This window comes from Drosophila navojoa, chromosome 5, assembly GCF_054131105.1.
Source record: "Drosophila navojoa isolate 15081-1374.11 chromosome 5, UAZ_NAV_1.0, whole genome shotgun sequence".
Lineage (NCBI taxonomy): Eukaryota > Metazoa > Arthropoda > Insecta > Diptera > Drosophilidae > Drosophila > Drosophila navojoa.
This window is the reverse complement of record NC_142893.1, coordinates 20,425,729-20,446,923: the sequence shown is the minus strand read 5'-3', so window position 1 is coordinate 20,446,923 and position 21,195 is coordinate 20,425,729. Positions and strand designations below refer to the sequence as shown.

General features: G+C 38.7%; 1 protein-coding gene across 1 annotated transcript; it reads left to right on the top strand.

Moving 5' to 3' along the window:
• Positions 1-1,629: 1,629 nt before the first annotated feature.
• On the top strand, positions 1,630-20,955 carry vg (transcription factor vestigial). Its single transcript, XM_030382191.2, has 8 exons — positions 1,630-3,211; positions 5,006-6,106; positions 10,240-10,666; positions 12,206-12,604; positions 18,512-18,603; positions 18,793-18,989; positions 20,200-20,273; positions 20,458-20,955. The coding sequence occupies exons 2-8, from the start codon at positions 6,011-6,013 to the stop codon at positions 20,505-20,507; spliced, it is 1,335 nt and encodes a 444-aa protein (XP_030238051.1). The 5' UTR covers positions 1,630-3,211; positions 5,006-6,010; the 3' UTR covers positions 20,508-20,955.
• The last annotated feature ends 240 nt before the right edge of the window (positions 20,956-21,195 follow it).

The window sequence follows — 21,195 nt, the reverse complement described above, 5'->3', positions numbered from 1 at the left end:
AATAATAGTATGTATATGCGCCACATTAATGTAGAAAAATTATCAATACTGACAAAAATTACTGTTCCACAGGTAAAATCTATGAATTTTACTTACTATATAAATTAAAAACAATAAATATTCTTGTGTATGTATGTATAAATACTGTAATATGTCTTTCTTAGTTGTAATGCTGGCGTGCCACTAAATTTAACTCCCGATACTAAACTTTCATTAAATACTATTTCCTTTTAGAATGCTCTATATAGAGTCAGCTAAATCGAAGGACACTCAATAATAATAATATTATTTACTGAAATTATTTGTCACTGTTATAGGGTACAAGTATATGTTGACTTGAATAAATTGTTCCTTTCACTAATTTAAACTCTGTTCTAAATAGAGATCTCGGTACTCCTTACGTGAAGTACGCAGACTCAGCAGACGATATTACCAGAGGCTAGATAACCAAGTAAACCTACTGACAATTAACCTACTGGATTACACCACAAACACCAGATCTGGTATTCCAGCCGCCATTCAATTGATGTATGTTTCAGTCAATAAACTCAAACACAAAATGTAAGCCTGTACAAATGTAAGCCTGTATTCATTTATTCATAAGTTGACAGATTATATTTAAATAAATAAGCGAAAAAAAAAAATTAATTTAAATGGGCCTTCCTTCGACTCCTAGACTTATGTATTCACAATATGCTGTTGTGCACATTAAGCAAATTATAAATGCTAAATGCTGTTAATGTTTTGGTTTGTTAGACCATTAATCTAGTATATGGAAATCAGAAAAAGAATTAATAATTAAAAAATTATTTAAATTGAGATTAAAGCTCTCGAAATCGAAAACTTTATAACTTATTAACCAATTCAATAAAGAAAATTGTAATTTTTAAGTAAAGTCATCTATGGTATGTAAAATCGATATGAAAACCCAATTTATTTTATAAATGTTTTGAATAACTGGTAGATTTTACTTAACAAAAATTTGCGAGCATTATTTTTTCAACATATTCAATCATTTAGTAGCCAAGAAGATACTTATTATGCATAAGTATTCCTTGATTATTCTCATTCATTTTTACAGCGATTTTTGTATGAAGAGCGAGTCTTTAAGGAGAAAGTGAGTCATAGGTAAATGAGGTAACTTGTTGAAAATTTATTCGTCTATAAAACCCAGTCCCATTCCAATGAAAATGAAAATGCTTTATATTATAGGCAGAATATAAAATCGTCAGTGTATCTGCATCTTCTGTACCTGTACTTAACAATAAATAAAGTCAAAAAAGTTCTCAGCTTTCTCTTGAATTAAATAGATAATTATTTCTAATAGGTTTTATTTATTGACAATGCGGAGAAAGTTACTTTAGCTGCAATTTGATAAGTTAAGCATTGCGTATAATGTATATATATTTGATTGTCACAATTAAAGTTGTTATTTTGTGTAATTTATTTCTGTCGGCCATTGATTAAGAGTTCATTATAAAACAATCATGTTAATGCATTGTCCATAAGCCTGATGAAGATTCACTGAAGGCTGTTTGACATACTCTATTCAACTTATCGGATAAGTGTTCGCTATGCACTCACACACACTCACACACATACGCAAACACCTTGTCAACGAGAAGAGCACAATAAATTTTATTCAGTCTCAATCAGATTATTATCAATACAACGTACGTATACGTCACGTTGTGTCCAACTGGAACACTGTTGACACAGTTGGCAAATACTTTTCGGTCAAACAAAAGGACGAATACAAATTCCATTCAATCTGTGTGCGTTACGTACGTACGTACGTGTTGCACAGCAACTGTGCGTGGCTTCTGCTATCGCCGAAACGGACTTTAAAATCAGACAACAGTGCGACAAGCAGCCGAGAGCCCGACCATAACAGAACAGAACAGAACAGAACAGAACGGAACAGAAAGAGAGAGAAGAACAGGGCAGGAGCAAATATTTCCTGATATTCGAGTACGAGAGTCCGTCTACTTCAAGACACAATTGAGACGCACTCCATTTTATTTTCACACCGCGGCATCGTTTGTTCAGACACCGCGCACCAACACTAACAACAGCAACAGCAGCAGCACTGGCAATAACAACAGCAACAACAACAGCGACTGCACGTAAATGGTACATTAACACACACACACAAACACAAGTGGGCGTTGCTTAATGCTGGCACACAGCGCACACACTAGTTGTCTCGCTCTCGCTCATGCACTCGACGGCCGTGGTGAGCGAGACGGCGATTGCTCGAAATGCCATTTTGTTTGCGCTTCTGCTGCGCCGCTGCCGCTGTCGCGACTGCATCCATCGAACAACTGCCAGCAGCTGGCAGCCAGTTTGTTTTCTCCCTTCCAATCGAGCGGCAGCGGCGTTTCCGCTCGCGTACTTTTCGACGCGTTCTCATCTCAAACCCAGCCAAAAAGTGAGCGATCGCAGCAAATGCAATTCGGTTTGAGTGCAATTAAAAGATTTATTCGAAATCGGCGTCGCCATCGCCGTCGTCGATGCATCTTCCACCTTCACTTGGAGCTAAACTAATGCTGCAGACGTAACGTAAACTAATTGTGAACGTGAATGTGAATGCGAATGCGATTGCGAGCATCGGCCGTTTGTCTCCACCATCTCCGACACAGTCTACGTCGCAGTCTCCGTCGCCGTTTGCCGCGCTGCCGAGTCGCAAGAATTTATGGAATTTGGCATTTGTGGATTTAGCGAAAATATTTTCATTGAGTGCGCGAGCAAATGTTTTTGTGTACGCTTCGCGTTCAGATCTCGTTCCCTTGCCCGTTCCCCTGTCCCGCTTACCCCACCCCCGTTCCCCTCAGCGATCTAGCTTCCGTCGCAGCCATAAAAGCAGCGCTAAAATCTTAAATATTCACGTGTAAATTCCGGTGCTTATCAATTTAATTACTATTTAAATTAACTGCAAGCCAAACGCAAAGCGCGTGCTTTAACGACGGCATTAAACCGTCAATGTCTGTGCAAATCTAACCAAATGTGAATCAAACAAAGCCCACAGTGTTTATCCTACACAGTACCAATACAAATCAAAGGAATATACCTATATATCTATATGCATATATATCTATAAATATACGTATATATGCTTATTTATAAAGTGCATGAAACAGAAACAAATTGAGAACAGCTCGCAGAGCAAAACATTTTTCACGAATTGGATTAAATTTTACCTGTTTGTAGCGTAAGTATATAGAAATCTTTGATAATATAAAAAATATATGTATATGTGATGGAAGTTATATATATTTCAATCAGAATCTAAATATGCAAGCTTAGACATGAGAGAATGATATTTACATTGAGTGTGGAGAAGACCTCATGAAATATTTGCTATTAGTTTTATAGATATCTCCCAATGTATGAGACTTACATTATTTAGGAAAATAATTATAATTAGATGTGTTTCTAATACATATATATTTTGAAAATTCTTGCTTTAGATTCTTATTATAGATTGGATTTAATGAAAATGTAGAGCAAAAAATTCATTGAAGAACCTCTAAATTATTTCAACTTTATTCACAAAGAACATTACAATGATAATTATAGACTAATATTTAGTTGGAGTGTGTATATAAAACTGACAGATTGAATTAGACGAAGACACCAGAAGCTGAGTGAATACTGATAGATATATGCAGTTGTAGATTTCAGTATTCATTCGTGTTTAATTGAATATGCCAAATGAAATTAGTATCACTGTATGCATGCTTCATATACATATACAGCTATATATATATATATATATATATATATATATGTATAGATAATTGATATATATACATACATATTGACTATGATAAACTGCTTTTAAGCATTTCCGTAAATTATTAGTAATTGACTAAAGTATGAAAGCATAGAGAACCGACTATTTTTTTTTTTTTTTTTTTTTAGTCTATTTTTCTCTTTTTATACTAAATTGAGTTCTCTTCAACATAAAAGTTGTGTAGTTTTCGAAAAGTATGGCAAGTCGCTTAAATATCATTTTTGGCATAATAAATCATTTTTAATTTTGCTGCAACTTTTACAATATTTATCAATATTTCCAAAATATTTTTCCGTACACAGTTCAAAGTATTTTATTTTACTCTAAGAGAGATAATAAAATAATAACAATAATCCAATAGTTAGATAAAATTGATAAGCGAATTTGAAATGTGTTGTTTTTTAATGATTGGTAATAATTTGAGTTAATAGACATTCCTCTAATACGACAGCTATTGACTTTTTATATTTATTTTAAAAAAGAAAGATAAAATGAAATCATAAATATATTTATGGCAATTTGTTTGTTTTCATTTTTGTTTTGTTTTCATATATGTCATATTCATATATGATAATATAATATAATATATTTAATAATATATATAATATTTAATACTAATATATAATAAATTATATATGAATGTATAATAAATGTCATTCAAAATGTTTGTATAAAATAATTCAATTAAAATTTGACAAATTATTATCTATAATATATATATATATTATATTATAATATATACACAAGTAGATATATATATGTATATATTTGTCATTTATTATTGAAAATTTAACAATGAAATATTGCTTGAAGAAATGTGGCTGACAGAATAAATTGAGATAAATATTAAAATTCTTGTCAGAACGAAGATTTGCGGTATCATATATCTATTTATAGGACGAATATATATTATCAAAAGTAATTTTAAATTCCTTAGTCACCTTTAATTGCGTAGTTAAACTGTTATATAGGTACTCAAAATACAATATAGGTCTCAAAAATATGAAGTATATCAGAAGTAAGCAGAAAACTCAGATAATTAACTAAGTATGTATGCAAAAGATATACATATATATCCGTTATAGCGCATAGAGAAATTTCTTTGAGAGGGATCTCTATTGCACTATTACGTTATCTAATTATGTGTAGAGGAACTCGTATATTTCACGCAAGACAACAATTTTAATGCATTTCATTGCCGTCTTTCAGCGCTTTTTTTTTTGTTTGTTTCAACGGAAACTCGGACAAGGGAACGGCCCCATAATGGATGCCAGGAAAGCAGCAGCAGCAGTAGCAGCAGCAACAATAATAACAATAGCAGCAGCCAACAAGCAACATCAAACAGGCAACATCAACAACAACAACAACTAACAGCAGTCAACAATGTGGAAATGATAATTGCAATTGCCTGCGCATAGAAGCAAAGCCAAAGCGGTTGAAGAAAGCTGCAGGAAAAAAGCCGAGGAAAATTCATCGAAAGAAGTTCGCTTAGCCAACAAAAGAAAACCAAAAACAAAAAAATAACAATACAAAAATAAGTAAAGACAAAAAGTAATTAAAGCTCTTGATACAAACGCGATGGTGTTTTACAATATGTAAATATAATTAGCCGAGCGGAGTTTTCATTCCTGGAATTCGCCATTGCCAGCGGAGTTGGCAAAAAAGACAAACACAAATACAATAGCAAATACAGTAACAAATACAACAACAGAGCACGCATACTGCAAGTCGACTAGAGAGAACCGGTCTTATAATTACTCTGTACTCCATCTCCCTCAACAGCACCCCATCCCACTTCCACGGCGAATATAGTTTAAGAGCTGATCTTTTCTTTCTTTCGCTCTCTCATCTTTGTCGGCCTAGAGCCCGAGCTGTGGCTAAGGCCTGGGCGCGACCAAAACTGATTCCAAAAACAGAAGCAGAAACATAAACAGAAAAAAAAACTGCAGACAGCAAACGGCCAACGGCAATTGGAATAGCAATTGGCTGTCAAAGCAAAAAGGAAAACTGCAAATTTGTGGAAAAAGCTCGCGGAAAACTGTGATTACTGTGATTAGTGTTGTGCGTGTGTGCATCTCTCTCTCTCTCTCTCTCTCTCTTGCTCTCTGTGCGTCTGTGTGTGTACGTGCGTTCATTATAATATACACCTGTGCGAACAAATTTCAATCGACAGATCGGGATTTGAGTGCGTTGTCGGCCACTGCAACTGCGACGATGGCAGTGTCCTGCCCAGAAGTTATGTACGGTGCCTATTATCCATATCTGTATGGGCGCGCAGGACCAAGTCGTTCATTTTATCAATATGAGAGGGTAAGTTAACTCTTAACTCTTAGCTAAATAATAATGCCATTCCATTTAAACTTTATAACTACAAATCCTATGCCACAGCCACTATCTCTAATCGTCTTTTCATTCAAAGACTTTTACCTTAATCATTTAGCATACAAATTATTCTTGGTTGACAGACTTGACTTACCATTAGGTTGTTTACATAATTTGGCTCTGTTGTCGAAAATGGGAATCTGACTTTATAAGGTGTCTTCCAGCTTTGCCATCTGCTGCTTTGTCTCTGTTTAAGCTCTACTTCATTTGAGGATATTTTACTTAAGAGTTGCTACAATTTGATCTAGCTGTGATTTGGAGTTATGCTTTAGTTTATATTGAACACTAGAAGTATACGATATTTGCTAATCATAAATAGATCCAAATAGGTCGAATTGTTTCAATAGCAAAGAAGAACAAAAAAATAAAAATAAATAAATTAAATAAATAAATAAATAAATAAAATAATATAAAACAGCGACTCTAAAAGAGTTAAATATTGTTAAAATAAATAAAAAATTTCAAATATTTTATATAAATATCTGTAGCAATGATAATTTGGATTATATGCAGAATTAATTGCTATGAAAATTTATTGCGAAATAATCTAATAAATCCAAGATTTAATAGATTATTTTGAAATCTTTTTTCATAGAAACTGACAGGCAGCATCTTTTAGCTTTGACTCAATATTTGTTCTTTTAGCATATTAGAAAAAAATTAAATAATAATAATAACAAATTTGGATTGAGCCATAGTTTTTTTAAAGCAGTTTTTAAAAAAAGCTAGAAGACGTTAAGAAACCATTATTTTTATGCTATCTCAATTTAAAAAAAAAAAAAAAAATTAAAATCAGTAAATTCTATTTTTTGCCATTAAGTTCGAAATATACCGAAAGTTGTTTAAAGTATTTCAAGTCAGCATTTATATATATTTGCTGAAAACTGGCTAGATAAGACAACTTTTCCAACACAATTGTGAAGCTTAAATTTCCGCATTACTAAATATTTTAAATTTATAAATATATCATAAATATATGATATAATAAATGCAATATATATTAAAATTATATTTATGCTATATTTAATTTAATATTTAAATGTAATATATTTATAAATTTAATAATGTATTTCAATATATTTGCTTATGCGTAGGCTCAGTATATTATTTTTTTGACGGCCAACAGAAATCTACAATTTGAAGGCGATTAAAATCAAAATTCTATGAACACGCAGAGTTTAAATATTATTTATATTGAATGAGCAATGGCATACCAGTTTTTTGTTGTATTAACTTAAATTGTTCAGTTTAATCCAACTAAAATTGGTATGCCATTTCTGATTCAATATAAAAAATATACAAAACTCGCACGTTAATCGAGCTTTTTGATATTTTGGTATAATGAGGGTCTATAGTTACTTAGGTGGGTGTGTTTCCACTTTGAGCCCATTGCAAATGGACTAATTATTAGTTTAGATCCACTGAACCAGGGCATGTATCAGGCTAGTTTCATGGCATGCATACATAGCTACCAATTGTTTATAGATGCTAGATGACCTCAATGTATTTTTAATTAATCATAGTTGATTAAATGTGAGCAAACATAATAATTATAAACACGCACAATTCGAAACGCTGGCCGTTGGACATTGGGCACATTTAGAGAGAGGGAGACAGACAGAAACAGAAAACGACAGAAAGAGAGAGAGAGAGAGAGAGAGAGAGGGGGATGGCGAGTAGGTATAATTAAATCCACCTAACAAATCATAAGAATTCACGCAAAACGCAAATCGTTTTTCGATGTGGACGCAGCAGCAGCAGCAGCAGCAGCAGCAGTTGAAGATTCAAGGAATTCCGCCAGCAAATGTCGCTTTGTTTTCTTATTGTTGTTGTTGTTGTTTTTAGTGCTAACATTGATTTCGAAGATATTGTTGATTTTTTGTATGCCTGTGCGCATGTATGTGTTTGTGTGTGTGTGTGTGACAAGTACAGAAAAGTTCTCACGATGCCAGCAGCGCTTCACAGTGCTGCCCAAAAGGGACATTCGCATCGAATCTGAATCCGAAACTGAAACTGAAACTGGGACTGCGACTGGGTCTGGGACTGCGACTGAGGCTGAGTCTGTCTGTGGGTCTGCCGGCACTGTGTCTTGGGTCTGGGTGCCTGGACTTGGGTCTGGGCTCTGTCCTCTGTCCTCCGTTTGGCTGCTGGGAGCTTGTCGCTGTGGCACAAAGAAATTCTTGTGTCGCAAGTTCCAATTATACAAGGCCGCGGCACCAAATCGAAATTGGCCTTTTATGTAAGTAACCGATACGACACGATTCTGATTCTATGCTTTTGCATGACCATAAAGAGCTCCAGATAAACTCAAAAAAGATCGACACTGAGAGCGTCGCAGAGCGAGAGAGAGCCTGCCTTAGGGCTCGCTGCGGCTGGCCAATCGCAGATTGAGTCAGCAGCCAGCCTGCTGACCGGAGCGTTGATCGTTGATCGCTTGCCGCTAACCGCTGACCGGTGACCGGTTTATTTGCCCAGGCTCCAAAGCTCGGCCGAGCAGTTTTGTCGTCCCGTCGACACTTTGCCTTCCACTTTTTTGTTTGGGGTTTTCTGCCGGGTCTGTGTGTGCCCTTTCTCTTAATTTATTGTGTGTATCGCCATTAGTTCTTGCCGAGCACTTCAAAACGGCACAGCCAGAGCGCGTCCACGCTCAGGCCAAGGCTCAGGCGACACAGCGATCAGCCGATAAGCCTGCAACAACAACAGCAACAACAAATGGCAAGCACAAAGTTAAAGTCGGAGATGTCGCAGGTTCGTCTGCCCCACAGGCCACAGCCAGGTGATTTATGCCGTGTGAGCTGCTCGCTGAGCGCTCAGCATAATCGAAATATCGCTGCAGCTAATAACAGAGAGAGGAAAAAAGCTAAAATCAACTGCAGCTGCAGCCACAGCCACAGCCACAGTCGCTGCTGTTGCTTTGAGATACTTTTGTATCTGCGCATTGTTCGCACGTCGGCTACTGCACTTGGCCGGGCAGCGATCGTGTCGCCCGATAAGCGGCCAGGCGGCAACATATTGATTATGTGCTTAAGCCCGATTGACGGCCGCAGATATTGCCATCGATACAGATACAGATGCCGAGGACTGAGCTCGATGTATGGAGATGCAGATACTTTGCCTTGCCGAGTCCTGCTCGATGACGGTGCAACTTTTGCCCTATCTAATTAGTTTTGCCTAGGTGGGGTGGGCGCGGAGGCGGGGGCGTGACAACAAATTAAGACCTTTTGTAAACAGGCCGCAGCAGCATAAAGTGAGCTGTCGCAGCAACTGTGTCAGCTGCTGCTGGCATTGCTCTGGAATGTATCTGACACTCATACACCCCCATCCCCCCACCCTCTCTCTAGCCAGTTGGTGCATTGTGCTGCTGCACATAAATCATGATTCGGTAGCCACGAGCTGCTGTCGATGCCTGCGCTGCACTTTTCAAATGGATCGTGCTGGTTAACCCATTATTAACCCCTCGACTGTCTCATAATTGGCCTGCGCCTTGGGGCGTGGGCGTAGCTGCTTTAAATTTAGAAGCGTTTGCTCGCAAATGTGCCGTCGCGGGGTTATCGGCCACTTATAGAACGCTTGTGCTAATGGGCTCATTAAAGAGCAGAAGGCGAGCAGACGTCGGGAAGGTGCAACGCTCACAGAGGCGTTGGCTAGAGAGGGAGAGAGGGGGACGAGGGATGGGGGTTGTCGCAGCGCGCTCGTAAATTGTCTCGAGCGCCGCATTATGTTTGACACGTCGCCAAGCCGTAGAGATTGCGGCGTGATTATCGCCTTGTGAACGTCTCCGGACTGTGACCTCCCGCCCCACCATCTTCCCCCGCCGCCCAAATGGGTTAGCTGCCCTTATTTTCTGGGCAACTGCGTGACAATATGCGAACGCTCGTAAATTTAATGGCCTCACTGCACATTTTCCATCAACATAAATTTTCGTATTGTGTCATTTTCAATTTGCACCGACGCGCCCATAACTCATCTAGGCTGCCAAACTACCAAACTGCCTAACTCTCTGAATCTCTCACTCTCTATCTGACTGCTCAGCTAATGCCATCTCTTTCTATGCCTTTCAGTTCAATCAGGATCTGTACTCGTCCTCGGGCGTGCAGCTGGCCGCCTCGTCGAGCGCCTCCGGCAGCTCCCACTCACCCTGCAGCCCCATTTTGCCGCCCTCGGTGAGCGCCAATGCAGCGGCAGCCGCCGTTGCTGCCGCCCACAATTCGGCAGCCGCGGCCGTTGCGGCCGTTGCGAATCAAGCCTCCTCCTCTGGGCTGCAGCTGGGCGGTGTGGGCGGCAGCGGCGTTGGCGTCGGCGTCGGCGTGGGCAGCGGACCGGCCAGCGGACTGCTCGGCTCCAATCTGCCCATTGGCAGCGGCGCCTCCAGCGCCGGCCTCGGCATGAGTCCCGTGCTGAGCGGCGCCGGGCCCGGCCACGGCCTGCACAGCCGGACACACCAAACCAAAGAAGAGGATCTCATCGTGCCGCGCAGCGAAGCTGAAGGTAAGCTAAAACTGAAATTTGTTAGCAGGTGAACGGGAGAAGAAGAAGCTGAAGTTCATATTCATTGCTTGCGATGCTGGAAGGCATGGGATAACTCGGTCTAAAATGTCTTTATGAATATATGAGATATATATAGATGAAAATGTGTCTCATCTGTTAGTTAAAGAAAGAATATAAAGAACTATAAGAGAAGATAAGAGGGAAAATAGAAATGTATGGAAGTATAATACTTTATATATTGAGAGCTTATAGTTTTCAAAATTATAACATATATATTTTATAATTTGATTTTTATAAATTGAAATACTTTATTCAATATATAGTATATAAATCTTGAAATGTGTCTCTCAGGCTATTCGCATGGGTTCAAATATTCCTGTTATAACGGCAACCGAATAACATGCAAGCCGATGACTTGACTGATATGTGTATAAAAATTATCGCAAATAAATTGGCTATTATATGGATTTTATATAGATATGCATGATATAAAGTACACACGGAGTAAAATATTGGGATTGCTATTGAGCTGAAATTGAGAATAAATTATAGAAAAAAAAACAAATTTGACAAATTCATATTAATACAAATTTATAAAAGTTAATTTTTGTTTAGAGTTAAACTAAAATAATTTCAAGAAAAACCTTGAACTTTTAGAGAAAATACTAAAATTGACAATGAAATTTAAAAAGTGATTGTGAACAGTGTTTTAGGGATTATTAATTTCAAATAATTCAGCTCTTGAAATGTTTTATAAATACATATAAATTTTATCAATATTTATAATATTTATTATGTCTATAATATTTTCACTATGTCAATTTTATCAGTTGTTTATTATTTATTATTTCCATAATATTTTCAATATATTATTACTTCTATCAGTTTCTATAATGCTTTCCATCTTAGCCTTTTCAGATATTCCGATTTTATAAAGAGTAGCTTAGCTAGCTTTAGTTTTCTGCATAGCTAAAGAAACTTTTATATAAATTTTTAATATATACACTGATATATTGTGTTTACTTATATGATTGTGCGATAGTGAGACATACATGTGTATTTATGCGTTTAATATCCAGCTTAGTGAGCGATAAATCCAATAAAAATAAGCATGTTTATTCACATTGCTGGCTGACAGCGGCGAAGATCGATTGTTCGCCATGGCTGAAGGAATGTGCTGCCGTTTAAATGTACCGAAGAACGTGATGGAGTGACCGAGTGAGTGAGTGAGTGAGAAAGAGACAGAGAAAGAGAGAGATCTATATGTATAGAATGTTAAAAAGAGAGAGAGAGAGAGAGAGAGAGAGAGGGATAGCGAGATTGGTTAATTAATTTGCACATTTTTGAGATTGTTCGCCGACATTCCGACGAGTTAACATTTAATAATTTATATCATATTTTATTGCGGAAATGCAGCAGGCAACAGGCAACAGGCAGCAGGCAGCGAGCGATGCAGCAATGCAATGAACTTCGCACCTCCGTTCCGTTCCGTTCTATGACTGTCATTAAAATAATGAAATATTTGGTATTTGTTTGCAGCGCGCCTGGTGGGCTCCCAACAGCATCATCACAACGAATCATCCTGCTCCTCTGGCCCGGACTCGCCGCGGCATCCGCACTCGCACGCGCACTCCCACGCCCATTCGCATCCGCACTCGCTGCACGGCACGGGGCCAGCGTCCTCGGGCGGCGTCGGCTCAGCCACGGGCGCCATGTCCAAGGAGCTGCCACTGGACACCAGCAGCAGCAGCGGAGGAGCCGGCGGCGGTGGAGGAGGCGGCGGCGGCCTAACCGGCATCGGCGGCAGCAATAGCCAAGGACGCGCTCAATATCTGTCGGCCACCTGCGTTGTATTCACCAACTACTCCGGCGACACGGCCAGCGTGGTCGACGAGCACTTCTCCCGGGCGCTCAACTACAGCAATAAGGAAACAAAAGGTAGGTGCACACACATACTCCCAGTCGCCCCCCTCCGCCCCCCACTCGCTCCCCCTCGACTCACAGTCAGCATTTACATGCTGATCAAAAGAGCCGCACATGTCATGTACTTGTCCCGGCTGTCAGTTTGCGTGTTGGCGTTCGCAATTACCCGGAATCGGCAAGGGAATCAAGCCGGAGCCCAGGCCAAAATCTCATAATTAGCCAGGAATCAGAGCGAGTTATTAAAATGTCGCGTGCAATGCGGAATGAGAGTGGAAATGGGAAATGCAACTGGCAATGGCAATGGGAAGTGCCCATTAAATAGGCCTACGCTCGTTTCCCAGAAATTCAAATTGGAACTGAACTTAAACTATGATCCGATTAGATTCCGTCCCCGTCCCATTCTCTCAGCTGACATAGAAATTGTTCTCCTTCGCTTTGCCTTGCCTTGAAACTATTCAAATGAACCTCGCGTCTGCTGCTTGCAAGAGATGATCAGCGTCTGTCTGCCTTTAGTCAGACAATGCAGCCGAGGCCCCTGCCCTCTGTTCGCTGTCGGCCCTTGCCTTGCAGTTTTGCCCCATTCGCAGTGCCGAATGCCATTGCGTCGCACAATAAACCAAATAAATCAAGTTGCCACTTGCCACTCGCTTGTTCTTTCGATTTCAAAATTAATTACCTCCTTTAATGAAGATAAACGTTTTGTTTGTTCATGCTTGTCCCCGTTCCCTCAACCAGCCGCCCTCTCGCCCACCCTCTCTGTCCTGTCAGCTTTTGTGGCCCGTCACGCAGCTTCTCCTTCGCTTCTCGCATCTCGCATCTCGCATCTCGCTCTTTCATATTCATTTTATTTTTAAATTGTATGCAATTCTTTGTGCTCGCATCTGCTTAGAACACACGACAAACTAAACGAAACACCAAGTACTACATGTGTTCTGCTCTGCGGCTTGCGAAAATGCTTTGACAACTTTCAGTCAAATTTTAAAGCTGTGGCAAGCCTCAAACAAGTTGCCAAAACTCTAACTGAGCCGCAGTCTCTCAATATGAATATTTGGCCAACGTTCAAGAGGAGAGACTAAAAGAGACAGCCTTGCTTCATAGTCTGTCAGCAAATACAATAGCAAACAGCCCTGCTTTGGGCACATGCGGATTGTTGGAAGAAAATACAGTAATCTGGATATACGGTTATTAAGATGAACATTCTGGTGCCCAGACAAACTATATGTTTATTGCGTCTTCTAGACATAACGACGGTTCCTTAGGAGTCATTTTAACCGGGAAAAATATCCACAGTGTGTTACTATAAATATTTAGACAATGCTTAGAATGAGAAAACTAAAATTTCGTAAGTAGAAAAATCAGAGGTAGGAAAAATAGGTAGCTCATGATCAGGGCTCTAAGAATCTATAAATTCGGAGAGCCCTTTTTCCACGCCCGTTTCCTTCTTATTTGGATTTTAAAAGATCTTTTCACTTTTCTGAGTCTCCAGGCATATTACAGCTATATCGGTAAAAATTTCGCCATGCTTCTCAAAAAGAAAACTATATGTATTATGGGTCTCATTGTGGAAAAGGCTTAGAGTTACTCCTTTATAGAGCTCAACGGTTGCAGCTCCTATAACTATATTTAATTTCTTGATGCTAAAATCTACAAGATTCGCAGAGATATAACTTTTGCGCAATTGCTAAAATTTAAATTTTTAAATTTAAAGCTGTAAAAGATGCAATGTATGCTATCAATTTCATATTGGGATTACTTAAAGTTGCTCATATATGAAATTCTTTCTCTAAGCTTTAAATTGTGACGTACATATATGTGGCAAAAGTTCCACTTCAATAATTTACAAATTTATGGTGGCTCATCTAAGGCCATTCAAATTAGCCGAATTCTGCTCAATCTATCAATTAGCAACTGTTTGGTCGTCACACAGAGGCATTTGCATGCTAAGCAGGTCGTTCAGGTAATGTTTATGTTTCGTACGTGTTCTTCCAATTCAAGTTCAGTTCAGCTCAGCTCAGCAGCCACCCACAAAATGTGGCCAATAAACGAGCAGTTGAACAATTTGTGGCTTTATTTCTTTTTACCGCTAATCGCAGTCGCAATCGCAATCGAAATGGAATCGCAATCGTAGTCGTAGCCGTAGAGTCGCATTAAATGCTCCGCTGCCTTTTATTGAGTTTCTGTGGCTTCCAATTCGCCAGGAGGCAGTCAGCAGGGGTGTGTGTGTGTGTGTGCATCTGCAGGGGATGGCTGGGGGGATTGGCTGTGGAGGGGGAGCGACAATGGCTTTGGCTCACAGTTTGGCGCTTTGATTGCGCAATTTTCGGCTCAGTAAAATTTGATTCGACACGCGCGTTAATTGCAAATTCACGTTTATGTTGCCTGAATAAATCCAATCAGATTCAATCACTATTCCAATATCGTTGAGCTACCTGAAAGAGATTGCATAGATGTGTGGGTGTGTGGGTGTATGTGTGTTGGTGTGGTATAGTCAGCAAATATAATTTATTACAGCAAGATTTCATTTAGATGAAATTGTTGAACAAAGCGAGTTTAACTAATTGTAAAATATCTTTTAGCAATTATCTCTTCATATGAGAAGACTTTGGATTAGAAAATCCTGTAATGGAGTATAAAGAATGGAGAATGTAGAAAAGATAATAGACAACAGAGAACAGAGAAATGAAAATAGAAAATATAAAATGGAGGATACTGTATAAAGAAAATAGAAGCGAAAATAGGATAGGATAAAAAATTATAGAACAGAGCATATGGGAAAGAAATGAGGAATGCTCTCATTTCTATGAACCTTTCTTATGAAACTATCAATATAATAATAATATTGAAATATTCGGACTGACCTTTTTAGATAAATTCAATATTTTTAATATGAAAAATTCATCTAGGAAATTATCTTCTTAGCGTTGCCCAAGCTTAAAATTGTACTTCATTTGGACTGTCCTTTTGGATATTAATCGTATTTACAATAGGAAAAATATTTAATTTATTATCAAGGAGATCTTTCGATAAAAAGTTTATAATATCTAAATAATTCTCTAAAATACAAAAGGAACTTTGATTTTAAAGACTACTGTTCAGTTGTTCAATTTAATGCTATAGACTATATATAAAATTTGTATTAACAAATATTATTTTTCGTATTTTCAAATAATATTTTTCGAACGATATTTAATTGTGAATATGAGTTATCAAGCATTACTGGGCTTGGGCTGCTTATCTATATTATATTTTTACTCAAGTTTTATTAATATACTAAATCAAATAGTTGAAAGGATTCACACAAACAAAAAAATATGAAATGCAGCAACTTCAGTAATTTTTCTTTAGAAACGTGAATTTTGTAAAAATAAATTTACTTAAAAATATATATTTTTTTAAATTAACTGAAACGTTAATTGCTATAATCAAGATCTTAAGAGAAATTAAATATAATTCTTGACTAATATTAGTCGAATCAAATGGGTTTATTAAAATTGTTTGGTATTTTAGCTAATGTATAACCACTAGAAAACCACTCACCCACTGAGCTGAGTTGTGAAACTTGCGCAATTCAAACGTAAAGAAAACAAAACAAAAATAAATTTGAAAAGAAAAAAAAAAAACAAAACACGAAACAAAAAACTTTATTCACGTTTCACTTGTTGTTGTTGTTGTTGGTTTTTTATTTAGCTTTATTGTGACGCTACTTAATGGTATTTAAAGTTCATTTTGGCCATTTGTCTATTTGAGTGGTTAACACACACACACACACACACACACACACACACACATACACATACACAGAGAGACAGCGATTTTTGCATTGATGTGCGCACTTTTAAAAACTATTCAGTATATTTATATAGATTTTTCTCGTTGTAGCTGCGATGTGCAGCTATTTGTTGTTGTTTATATATAATATATATATATTTGTATGTGTGTATATATATGTATATGTGTATGTATGCATATATATATAGATATATATCTAGTTGGAATGTGCTATAAAATGTCGCCGGAATGCGATGTGGTCGATGTTGTTGTTGTTGTTGTTGCTGTTCACTGATGCTGCTACTGCTGCTGTTGTTGTTGTTGTTGTTGCTGTGCGGTTCGTCTGGCGGTGCCAATGCCGAATGCCGCATAGATTCCTCATTACGGTTTTAAAATGCATTTCAATTAACTGCTCACTCGAGATACACTCGCATGGCACACACACACACACACACGCACATACATACACGTGTGTTGAGTGTGTGGCACGCTTGCACTTTCAGTTGTTGTGGCTTCTGTTCTGGCTCCTAAAATATCATCAACATCGAGAGAAAATGTGTAGATGGCCCGAGACGTTCTCAGCTGCAGCCTTCAGCTGTTGTTGTTGTTGTTGTTGTTGCAGTTGCTTCTATTGTTGTGCGGGGCCCCCAGTTGTTGTATTTTGTTTTTGGTTTTCTTTTTCTGTGGCACTTTCATATGATATTCGAATGTGCTGCGAGCATTTAATTAGATGCTCAAGGAATTCGATTTAAAATTCCTTGGCACCCGCCGCTGACGCAGATGCCAGCCGATAGGCCTGAGCAGGCCTAAATTAAGCCAGACGCTGGACAGCTAAGGACAAAGGACTCGAGTGCCGCACGTGTGTGTGTGTCCTGTGATCTGCGCTTATCAGCCAACTGCTATCTGCCGTGTGCAACTTCATTAGATCAGGTGAAAGGTGAACGGCTGCACAGGTAGCCATTGCAGCAGCTCAACTTTGGCGGCTTTCGCTTTGAGAATGAAAGTGAAAACGATGCGGGCGGTCGGGCGGTCGGGCGGTCGGGCGGCCGGGCGGAGAGTGTTTTATCAAATCTGGCTGCAGCTGAGGCTGGCTGCGACTGAGGCTGGCTGCTGCTTGTTTGCACATTAATGGGAATTCCTGGCCGTCAGTGGGGCGAGTGAGTGAATGATGCTCAAAGTTGGCGACGATGACGACTTTTTTGCGCAGGCTGCGCAGCTGAATGGGGCACGCGGCATCGCCAACCAACCAAGCAGCCAAGCAGCCAAACAGCCAACCAAGTCAGTCAGCCAAGAGACAAGCAGCATGAGGCATGAGGCAAGAGCCAACTCAGCCACATCATCAGCATTCAAGGCACACTCACAACGTGCCGTGGCAAGTCGCGACTTGTGACTCGCGACGGCTGCTTCGCTGCATATCCTCAAAGCTGCTGCGTACCCTCAGGAGGAGTCGCCTCTACTCGAGTACTCGATGAGGAGTCTAGCGGCGACTCACTTCTGCAGTTGTTGTGTATATATTTTTCTCTTGAATTGAGTTTGGAATGTTGTCAACGCAAATGCGCCTATGCACTGTGCCTCCGACTCCGACTCCGACTCTGACTCTGACTGTAGCTGTGCCTGTGCCTGTGGCTGTGGCTGTCCCCAGTTGCAGTCCTTGGCACATGTGCATGCATGCATGCATGCCACAGACGCCAGCCAGCCAGCCAACCAAAAGTTGTTGCTATTTTCGGCAACAATTTTCAAGAGGCAACAGCAGCGGCAACGGCAGCTCCATTACACTCCACACACTCCACACACATAATGGAGATGTCTGCGTGTTCGTCTTTGCGATTTCATAAGCGCGTAGATTTACAACCATTTAATACAAGTGATGATCCTGAACAGGGCAGCGACAACAAACATTCCGCTCAGTTATTTGCAACAAGCCGTGGCGCCGACGACACAACACGTCGAGTACGTGGCTCCCTCAGCAGCCATTTGCGATTGCATCCCGGCTGCTGCTGCTGCTGCTGCTCACTTTATCATTATGCACTTGAATTGACTGGGGAATGGGGAATGGGGATGGCTGGCACTCCTCGAGTTTTGACCTATTAGAGTTGGGCGATTCGATTGGCAACTGGTTTGGCTCTCATGCTTTTCGATCTCTCCTCTTTGCAGATGGCAGCAGCCCAATGTCGAGTCGCAATTTCCCACCATCGTTCTGGAACAGCAATTACGTGCATCCCATACCCGCCCCCACGCATCCACAGGTAAGTGTCGGCTGCATAAACAATCGGCCACAAAAGCCGAAAAGCCGCAACGATTAACTGCAATACGTGCCGCAATTACCCAGCCACTCCGGCTCAGCCAGCTGCGGCACGCATTCGCAAAATAAGTTGTAGTTCGATTTGCTCACTCACTCGCCCATCGGCGATATCTCTCTGCTTCGACCCTTCCAGGTTAGCGACTTGTACGGCACCGCGACAGACTCGGGCTACGCCGCAGATCCCTGGGTGCCGCATGCGGCCGCCGCGCACTATGGTTCCTACGCGCATGCGGCGCATGCGCATGCAGCCCACGCGCATGCCTACCACCACAACATGGCACAGTACGGCAGCCTGCTGCGACTGCCCCAGCAGTACAGCCACGGCACAAGGTGAGCCCAATCGCAAGACACTGCTAAAAGCATCAAATAGTTAACATGACTCTATAAATGAAATTAAGCTAAATGCGCATACTAAATTATTAAGTAAAAGTCAAGTCTCGATTTCAAACTAAATTAAAGTAAATTCACAAACTAAAATAGAAATTCGGTTTCTGTTCAATTTAAATATATATATGGAAAAATCTCATAGCTCCAGTATGGATAGATAACTATTTATGTCAATTATGCAATAATATTCAGTATGTAGTAGATTGCTTAAAAACTTTTTAGTCATATAAATCTGTTTTCAAATTTATTTATTCTCAAAGAAATTTTATTCATACAAATACAGTTTGCAAATATGAGTCTTATACAACTGCAATCTGTAACATACCATACCTATAAGGTGTATCTCTATCATAAATTTGGTTCTATATATTTTACTATTTTGGGTTTAAGTAATTGAAAAGGGAGTCTTCTTGATTACAAGAAACAGAAACAAATCAAGTATCTAATATATAGATATATTGCCTGTATATGGGATATGCAGATAGAGAGAGATATATTATATTAATTTATTATATTATTTATTTTATTTATTTATATTATTATTATTATTCTTATTATATTTCTTACATGATTTTTTATAGATGTACAGAAACGAACTAAATTATATATCTATTAGAAATAAACTTGTCAAACGAAGCTCTTCACATAAAAAAGTTCCCTTTGATTTTCTTATGTGGGAATAAATATATATATACAGTAAAATCCCGATAATTCGAAATGGCAAGATCAGTTTTTTGTTCGATTTACACAGAGAATTATCAGAAAATTAAATTATCGAGAATTATACAGAACATATTCCTTTCAAGGGGATAAAACTTAAAAATTTAGCGGGGTACAAATTATCGAGACTCGACTGTCTAAAATAACAGCCAATAAATAAAGAGTCAACGATAATAAAACTTTTTTTAACACACATATAATATTAATAAATAATAGTAATATTATATAATTATGTCTAATACAATATTTTATGTATCAAATAATATTATAAGTATATGTATGCATAATTGATAACAACTCAATGGCAAGTACTTGGAAACAATTTCAAGTATTTGCATCTGCTTAAGACTGAAGCAAACACAAACTTAAATTCTCGATCTGGTTTTTGCATATCTTTCGCAATGGGAAATCGCTTTGTTCGGCATCGGCGCAGACTTCACCACGACCAGCAGACGGCACATGCCCTGGAGAGTGCGGCAGCCTACTCGAGCTATCCGACCATGGCAGGTGCGTACTCACTCGACTCCACTGGCCACAAGGACTCGAGGCATGCTGGCCATTGTCATGGCAATGGCCATGCCTTGACCTCTGTTCATTGTGATTGTGTTTTAATGAAATGTCTTTTATTTCTCTTTTATTTTTTGGCTTTTGGTTTTTGGCTTTGCTGCTCTTTGTTGGCCACAACAAAAAGGTCTGGAGGCTCAAGTGCAGGAATCGTCAAAGGATCTGTACTGGTTCTAGGCGACAGGCGGCCAGTGTTATCCCACGCCACGCCACCAGGTGTGAGGGGGAATTCTCGTTGATGTACAAATGAATGAAAGTGACACTCAACAAATAATGCAAATCAAATAAATAAATAAAACAGCAGCAGGCAACCCAAACAACAAACAATAAACGGAAGCTCCGCTAATATTAAGCTATAGTATGCATAAATCAAGAAGAAGAAAAACCCAAACACACAGAGCTGAGTCCTAACCCCACTTATACATACATAGATACATGTAAATGTATACTATAATATATCGAACAATTTAGATTCCGTTAAACGTTGCTGAAATCTGATTAACAATAAAGGATAATTATGAATTGTTTGTTTGTAATTAAAGTGAGTCTGTGAGGATTAAAATCTACTTTTACTCTTAAATATTTGTAAAACAATTCGCGTATTAAAAATTGTGTAATTTTTGTATTCTATTGTATTGTATTGTACAACCGCCCCCCTACCATAATTTTAGCATCCCATATCAGCAAGTTAGACACGCATACATATAAATTATAAAGATATATACCTATATATATATATATATATATATATAATATAATATATAACACATATATATATATATATACATAAATATATATATATACATATATGTATTCTTATGCATAATCTGCGTTAGAGTTTTTTGGTAACAATTTACTACAGCGA